The sequence below is a fragment of the Rhinolophus sinicus genome, linkage group LG05 (assembly GCF_036562045.2).
Source record: "Rhinolophus sinicus isolate RSC01 linkage group LG05, ASM3656204v1, whole genome shotgun sequence".
NCBI classification, from domain to species: Eukaryota; Metazoa; Chordata; class Mammalia; order Chiroptera; family Rhinolophidae; genus Rhinolophus; species Rhinolophus sinicus.
Window position 1 is genome coordinate 116,082,564 of NC_133755.1, and position 9,080 is coordinate 116,091,643.

General features: G+C 38.0%; 1 protein-coding gene across 1 annotated transcript in view; it reads left to right on the forward strand.

Annotated features, from left to right (window-relative positions):
- Nucleotides 1-8,034, forward strand: part of SH3BGRL2 (SH3 domain binding glutamate rich protein like 2) — a 56,863-nt gene extending 48,829 nt beyond the window's left edge. The window contains exons 3-4 of the mRNA XM_019729572.2: nt 784-864; nt 5,141-8,034. Of these exons, the coding sequence (XP_019585131.1) occupies nt 784-864; nt 5,141-5,152 (93 nt within the window). The 3' untranslated portion in view covers nt 5,153-8,034. The remainder of the gene's footprint in view (nt 1-783; nt 865-5,140) is intronic.
- Nucleotides 8,035-9,080: the final 1,046 nt, after the last annotated feature.

Consider the following 9,080-nt stretch of genomic DNA (forward strand, 5'->3'; position numbering starts at 1 on the left):
AACGATTCTGATCCTTGTCTGCATACAGTATTGATCCTTAGGACAAAGTTGTCAAACGGACTTCTACCAAATTTTAAGATTGCTTTGTATCAACTTAGAAACTATGTACTAGTACTATATATGCAAACTTTTGAAAAGAAACAATTGATGAACATATTGACCAAAATTCTTTAATGGCTTCTTTTGTGAAAGTAGGAAGAGAAAAATGATTCTGTTTGTAAATCAAAGGTAAATGTTATAGAGAATATAGTTTCCTCTAGTTTTTATTTGAGCTTTTTTATTCTTTCTGAAGACACAGTTTAAAGAATGTGGAAAACTTCAAAAGCAGAATAGAAGCACTCACACTGACACATGGAGACCTTTACAGCTTTCTGTTTACCCAGTGATTTTTGTAAAAGCCTGAGATAAAATAGCAAGACTGGAATTGGAAGGCAGCCTTTCATATTGAAGGGCTAGAATAAAATCTCAGGGCAGAGTGATTTCACACAAATAAGTGTTAGTCTGGCACATAAAGGAAAGGGAGTGTGTTCCGATTTCATTCTGTTGTCAGTGTTTTATGTTTTAATCTTGTCAGAGGTTTTAGATTAAAAACTTGTAACATCATCATCAGACTATAAGACATTTTTAGGCAGAAGCAGAGAAAATCCAGTAGATTTATGTAGCTTTTCCTTGGCCTGGGTGGAGCAATCGTAAATTTTTTATTTCCATAAAGACTTTGTCAAAAGCACCAATACAAAGATAATGTTTGCTTTCATTTATTTTCTCCTCCCGTTGTTTTTCTAGGATTATGACAGTTTTTTTGAATCAAAGGAAAGCAACACAGTCTTTTCATTCTTAGGCCTGAAATCACGTTTGGCATCAAAGGTAGGTAAATCTTTTCTTGTTTTAAAATTCATCGTTCTTGAATTGTTCTCAATTGAGATTGAAGATGTTAGAGGAATGTACATATAGTCTCCTGAATATTCAGCTTTCACTTTTTCAAAGGCACAATTTAGAGACTGCCCCATGTAAATACATAAAAAGAAGCTCAGTTTATTTCCTAGAAAATTTTCATTTGTTGCTGTATATCAGACTTTATTTTTATTTATAATTTAGTTTTATAATTTATATCTCCTTCCAAGAAGAATTTAAAGTAGCAGAAAGTAGTACTAGGTGTTTTTCTGTTTTAAAGTGCAAGTTTACATTACTTGATGTTTTGTGAAATATTAGGTTGGTGCAAATGTAATTGCGGTTTTTGCATTGTTGAAATTTGCCTTTGATATTGAAATACATTCTTAAATAAATGTGGTTCTCTTATATATCATTTTAATGCGCACTTCTCGCTTTGTGTTTTTTTGCTAATCACTTATTACTTGCTGTTTATTTTATATGTATTTTAGACTATGGAAATGATGTTAAACAAAAAGCAAATTTGAGCGATTTTCTTACTCGAGTTCAAAATGGGTTGTAAAGCAGCAGAGACAACTCACAACATCAACAATGCATTTGGCCCAGGAACTGCTAACAAACGTACAGTGCAGTCAGTGGTGGTTTAAGGGGTTTTGCAAAGGAGACGAGAGCCTTGAAGATGAGGAGCGTAGTGGCCGGCCATTGGAAGTTGACAACGACCAATTGAGAGCAATCATCAAAGCTGATCCTCTTACAACTACACGAGAAGTTGCTGAAGAACTCAGCGTCAACCATTCTACGGTCATTCGGCATTTGAAGCAAACTGGAAAGGTGAAAAAGCTCGATAAGTGGGTGCCTCATGAGCTGACCAAAAATCAAAAAAATTGTCGTTTTGAAGTGTCATCTTCTCTTATTCTACGCAACAACAATGAACCATTTCTCGATCGGATTGTGATGTGTGATGAAAAGTGGATGTTATGTGACAACTGGCGACGATCAGCTCAGTGGTAGGACCTAGAAGAAGCTCCAAAGCACTTCCCAAAGCCAAACTTGCACCAAAAAAAGGTCATGGTCACTGTTTGGTGGTCCGCTGCCGGTCTGATCCACTGCAGCTTTCTGAATCCTGGCGAAACCATTACATCTGAGAATTATGCTCAGCAAGTCGATGAGAAGCACCGAAAACTGCAATGCCTGCAGCCACACTGGTCAACAGAAAGGGCCCAGTTCTTCTCCAGGACAATACCCAACCACACGTCGCACAACCAGTGCTTCAAAAGTTGAACGAATTGGGCTACGAAGTTTTGCCTCATCCACCATATTCACCTGACCTCTCGCTAACCGACTATCACTTCTTCAAGCATCTCGATATCTTTTTGCAGGGTAAACACTTCCACAACCAGCAGGATGCAGAAAATGCTTTCCAAGAGTTCTTCGAATCCCAAAGCACAGATTTTTATGCTACAGGAATAAACAAACTTATTTCTCATTGGCAAAAATGTGTTGATTGTAATGGTTACTATTTTGATTAATAAAGATGTATTTGAGCCTAGTTATAATGATTTAAAATTCACGGTCCGAAACTGCAATTACTTTTGCACCAACCTAATAGCAGCATTAAACCATATTTTAAGGCCTTTTGCATGTTTAAGTCATTTACATTGAAAGGGAGATGGTCTGCAATATCAAATGGTCAACCTTCAAAAAAACACAATTCCTAAACTAATCAAAATGTTTCTAAAGCTAGTTTATTATGTCAGTGTCTTTTAGAGAACATAAAAGGCTCAAACTTTTCTAATATTTAGACCTAGAAAAGACATATATTATCACAACTTTGTGAAGCACGTGGATTTAATTTCAAAATGAAAAATACCTTTTTTTATTAAATAAGGTATTATTTTGATTATTTCCCCCTTCTAAAAAAAAACCAACCTTTTTTTTGCTGTTTATGAAAGTAATCTAGGCTCATTTAGAAAAATTGGGAAAATACAAAGAAAGTGTAAAGCAGAAAATAAAAATTGCCTGTTATCCCACCACCCAGAGATAATAACCACATTAACAGTTTTGGTGCACATAGCAATTGAGGTCTTGACTGTTTTTTACAGAGACTGAATTCTGCAGTATCTATTTTTAACATTGAATTGAAATGAAAGTACATTACTGGGACCTTTGATGTCTGTAAGTAATAGGTCTTTTGAGGCTACCCAGGATTTGTACCATTTCTGGAATACCTGTGGGAGGAAGGCAGTGACTATCAGTAATATAAATTATATACCAGCACCTGTGTAGTTCATAGCTGACGTGGAATATTGCTTTGTTTTTACTTCAGTAAGTGCACAGATGGTTGTGAGTGGTTTCCATGCACATGTTTTAAACAGAAGGAAAACCCACACATACAATATTAAAAGGTTCTTAAAACTATTTTTATAAAGATGGAACATTGGAATACTGGTTAGGAAAATTATAGTATTTGTATAACATGTTTCATCCAAAGATTTTAAATAATTTAGATTTATGTTCAAAGAACTGGAAAAAAACTGAAGTAGGAGTAATGTAGTAGATGCATAAATCTAGTGGACATCTTTGTCGATGCAAAAGCCTTTTAAAAAAATACTGCCTGCTTACTTTCTTTGCTCTCGTTGTCCCCTAAGATATAGATTCCTTAGAGACACTGTTGGCTGAGACTTTTAGTCTTCAAAAATATTTATTCTCTCAGAAATTCCTCAGGAAACCTACGATCTATAAAATATGCATTCTCACATGACTTGTGGTTATCACATTAAAGTTGGTCTTGATGCCGTCAACTGGATTGCAGCAGACCATTCCAAAGGCAGTTAGGGCTCAGCATCCCCACCCATTCATCCCGTCACTTTCAGGTACCTGAGGCAGTCACACCTGAGCAGGAGCATATGGAACCAGCATGGAAACCTGTGGTGCAGGGTTTGTGCCACCCTCTCTCATGAACCAGCTGGGGCCTTAAGGGTCAATAGCAACTTGTATTTCATCTTCATAGGAGAGAGCTAAAATTATCTTTAAGAGCAATTCAGCGTTTTCCCCATTTCTGTTTGTTTTTTACCTTGGTTGTAATTTATTATATAATCTATGCTCTAAGGCCTAGACACAGCATTCACAGGTGTAATGTACCACAAGATGGACACCCCCTTTTCTCATCTCCTTTCCTACTCTCTCTACAGTATACACACATAAAAGACAGGACTAGGAAGCCTGCCAGGGAACATACAAAAACACCATTAGTATCTGCAATTGCTCTTACACCATGAAGAGAAAGAAAAGAAATGGTAGGAAAAGAATGTTCAAGGACCCAAAAGACACAAGTGCCGTGTAGACTCTGGAAAGTTCTCAAAAGGAGACAGTCCAGAGGAAGGTGGGAGGTTACAAAATGGTGGCTTCCAGGCCACACTGACTGGATGAGTTTGTCCAGACTTTTTAAAAAATTTAAATGGGTTGCTAATATTTCAAATACAGATTTCCTACTTTCCTCGAGAAGCTGGAAGATATGGAAACACTGAGCAAGCCACTTTCTCTTATGGCTGGCTGGAGCCAGCAGTGGCTGGCCCACCATGGTGCCTACCTAAGAGTAAAGGAGGCCTTTTACCAATAATTTTCAGGTAGAAAACTACCGTTTGTTATGTTAAGAGACTCAAAGCGGGACCTGAAGTAGATAGTTTCTGCTTTCGGATTCCTGCTAATCTGGGGGTGATATTCAAAATATGCAGCAACTGGTAAACCCTGGGCACTGACCAGCTGGAGTGGAGAGGGTCTCAGTGGCCCGCCTATGCCAGGTGTCTGTTTAGTGGTTGAATCATAGAGCCATCCTGCAGAGAGGCCAGGGTGGCACTTGGAGGATTGGGCACCACCAGGAATGACCATACCAGTGCTGTCCTTCATCTTGGGTCACACTCTACAGGCCCCCTCACCCAGGTGCTGGTTAAACAGTACCCCTGAGAGGAGTCTCGGCAGTTGTTGAAAAGACTCCTCTCAGGGGGTACTGTTTAACCAGCACCTGGGTGAGGGGGCCTGTAGTTTTCTTTCCACTTTTACCTTTGGTAGGTTAGGTGTGTGTAATTTAAATCTGGGCTCTGATCCTGAAACCCAGAATTTGTTCTTATCAGTCACATGGGAGTTACTGTGATTTCCAACATCTCTGTTCCTGACATTTACAATATCACTGCCAGGGTGAATTTTCTTGTCACTACAGTGCAATAACTGACTTTTTTTCTTTTTTAATAAATAGGCAGAACCTTAGGGAAGACAAGTAGAAGGCAACGGAGATGCATTTTGGAGCGCCCCCTGGTACTCAGCACACACCTGCTTACCTAATGCATCACTGTGACAAAAGCCACATGCATCATCAATAACTTTGCTTGCATTGGAAAAGGTGTTTTTGGAAGACGTGGGTATAATGGGATTGCATGATTGCTTTAAACCAAATCAAAACTGTGGTGGGTTTTTTCTTATTTTCAGAATTGCCTGCAGTTGCCTAACTCACCTGGAGGTACTGTAACCTGTTACAGGTGTGCTTCCTTAATGACTGAAAGATAAGTGGGTGGCGCCATCAGAGAGACAAAATGTTGAATCTGCCCTAGGTTGTAGTTGATGCCAGTGTTGCTCAGACCTGCTTCTCTTTAAGTCGCCTAGATTGTATCTTTAAACTTAGTCTGCCAGGCTGTCAGAATTCTTTGATCAGAAAGGAAAAAAAAAAAAGGAAAGAAATGGCTGATTGGCAAAGGGATAAAGATTTTTGCTGCAGAATCACAAATGTCACTATTCCAGTGCTTCGTCATAAGACCTATAGAAAAGGCTGGATGTTCTAGCCTCCTTTTGGTAATGTAAATTTTTACCCCCATAAATTCTTCAAGCTTCTACAGATGTTTCCAGAAATCACTGTTGCAACAATGTGTGATTAGAACCAAGTTACAGGGATGGAAATAACTTATTTTGAAAAATAGATCCTTCTTTATCTCTTGTAAGGGGAAAGTTTCAACTAAATGCATAAGACTTCTTAAAATATATATTTTAAGTGGTGCACTAATTAGATAGTAAATTTATAGGAAAATTATCTGACCCATATCCGAAGGCATTTTTAGCTCTAGCAACTTATTATGCATGAGTGCACATTTATTTTTAAATGCAGTTCCCCTAATAGCTGCTTACTCTATTTTGTGAAGGGATTATATTTTTTTGAGAAAGGAAGATCTTGGTTAGATATATTTTGTGAACCCTTGATGAGGCATATTAAAAGATACTAACATTGCTGTACAATTTAATTTTCCCCCCTGTATTATTGTTTATTGGTCCCCTAACTTCACTAGTTCATATGTCTGGCCAATGCACAGATTTTTCAGAGTAATGTAGATACATGTTCTCATTCCATATGAGTCCAGGAAATTTTCAGAGCATCATAGAGTTTTTAGTTGCCAAATGTGGGAACAGTTTGAATAGGATAAACTATCAGAGAGCTGCTTAAAATATTCTGCTATTCTCAGCATCCCGATGCTGGACCTGCTGTTGAGGTTCTGAGCAGGAAGTTTGTAAGAAATTGAAAGAACAGAAGCATTAAAGGCCTGTCACATGGGTTATCTCACCCTCTGACTTGCTAAATGTGGACTATTCTAAAGAACCTGTTGAATGCTAAAACTGAAACCCCAGCCTGAGATTTGCAACCCAGGACTACAACTGGAAGAAAAGCACGCCACAGATTTCTACCTGACTGGAACAAATACATGATCCACAATTTTGTCTCCAAGGAAAGCTATTGAAATCATGGGTATTATTGCTTAGTTGGCATTAAATAACATCCAGGTCGAATTGCGTTAGATGAATCCCAGGGACTATCCAGGAATTTTTTTTTTTTTTTTCCCTAAACTGGATATTGTGTTTGCGTATGTGAATCTTCTGATAAGACTTAGAATTTCTTTTTAAAATACAGCAATTTAAAAATGTTTAATAGTACAGTGATCTAACTTATATTTAGTCTACTCTTGCCAGTGAGCACCAAGAACCAACTTGGGAAAAATTGAGGCTTTGTAAGCTAAATTCTGGGTTTGTAGGATCGATCAGCACCATACTTGCTAGACAAAGAAAGCTACTCAGATTTGTCTTAACACTTTTGAATTAAAATGGTCATAGTAGGCCAAGTATGATTCTCCTAAACTGACTAAATAGTAGTGCTGACTTACTACTGCAGTTACACATCATCTACTCGCAGCCCCACTTTTTTTTTTTGATCACAACGAAATGGGAGAGACCAGCCCCTGCTGGTGCCAGACCTGTTATGAGTGACTGAGAAGCATTGGTTTGTGGCATTGACTCAGTACCCAGGCTCTGCTGAGTACTGAGGGATTGCCCTCTGGGACCACACTGTGTTCAGAGAATATTTTGTCCTTGCTTATACTATTTTACCAGCTGATTGCAAACATGTAATGACTTTCTTGTTTCCTTTAACTAGCTGCCTTCAGACTGGGATAATTACAGTCTTAAAAGCCTAGGAAAGAACTGAATGGGAATTGCAGGCATAGATGTAATATCAAAAGGGCATTTCAAGACAGAATTTTTATTTCCTGTAGTAGGCTTGTTGTGGCAAAGAAAATGTGCTGCTAAAAATCAAAGTATGCCATTTAAAAATGAGATAAAATACAGAGTGCCATCCTGCTAGGTATATGCAGACCAGAAGGAAATTTAGTAGGGGAAATAATTGTTTTTCCAAATTCTGGTGTTCTATTAAAATCAAAGAGAAGAAAAGGAAGATTTTTTTTTTCTCTCAGACTTTAATATATTTTAGATTTGTTTCTTTTTTATAGATTTATTCAACACCCCCACTAGATGTTTTTATATTATATGAATTTAATAATGAACTAAACTTATTTTTGTCCTTTGTTATTGAAAGGTACCAAAGCCTCTTTCTATTTTGTTTGTTTTGTTTTGTTGTGTTTAATTTGATTTTGCTATATAGGGTTTTGCTTTTTCTAGAAATGCTTTTCATTTAACAGCTTTCCTTAAGTATCAGGGCCCACTTTGCTCGGCATAATTATTGTTTTTAGATTTCAGTTTGTATGCATTTGTCTCTAAAGGCATTGGTGAAATCTCAGATTTTATATTCATTAAAGAGGAATAAATTGACAAAACACATTCTGAAAATGGAGTGTATCTTCCCTACCATACCTTTCCTAATTTTAGTTCTGTATTTAGTTGAAACCTTCCTGTTTAGTTGGAATACTGTATTTCTGTTCCCATCTGTGCACCCCATACCTGCCGATTAATTGTAAAAATGCAGACATATCATTTGACCATTTGAGGAGACGCACATGTAGAGAGAGAGAGAGAGAGAGTGTGTGTTGGGAGGTGACCACAGAATCATCTCAGACAGTGACCAGGACCATGGATGGTGTAAAATCTCTGGTCCCTCGGTTGGTTCAAATCGTTAACTGTGGTTTCCTGAGTACACTGAAGCCATGAGCTGGTGGATTTGTTCCCCTAATTGGGGGTAGAAAACAAGTAACAGCGTAACTGCAACCCTTAATAGCAGGGCCCCCTTTGATGCAGCCACTTCTGAAAGCAGAAGAAAATATTTCTAAAGGCAGTATCTGAGGTTGACCTCATCTCTGAACTATTTCAAACCTTAAACACCAAGACAGGGAGGGTGAAGGAGGAGATAAAAGAGGACTGGCTGGCTGTAAGTTTGCAGAATGTGCTAAATCATGAAACCAAATAAGCCAAATAGTCACAGCCCACTTGTAACCCAGAGTTTCCTAGTTTTCCTAAGTCTCTAGAAATGCACATCAGGTTAATCTGGTCATCATTTCAATGAACAGGTGTTGAGCTCTTAGAATGTTATGGGTACTATCTGAGTAGGACAATAGTCTCCACCCAAAAGGGTAAGAGAGACAGAGAAGCAAAAGCAACAGTTTACAGCCAAGGGGTGAATGATAGTTAAGGTAAGTGCTTAATGCTCCAGGAGCTGGGCATCATCTGAAACATGCTGTGTCTTCTTTTTCTGTGTTTGTTACATACATTCCAATTTAAAATTAGTTCATACATGCAATTATTTCATCATGTATTTCATATATGTACACACACACATACATAAAGAATAATAAACCCCTGTGTACAGCCTGCCACCAGCTTGCTGTCTTTCCTTTGAGGCACTGTGTGTGTGCTCTTTTCTGACCCTTTCC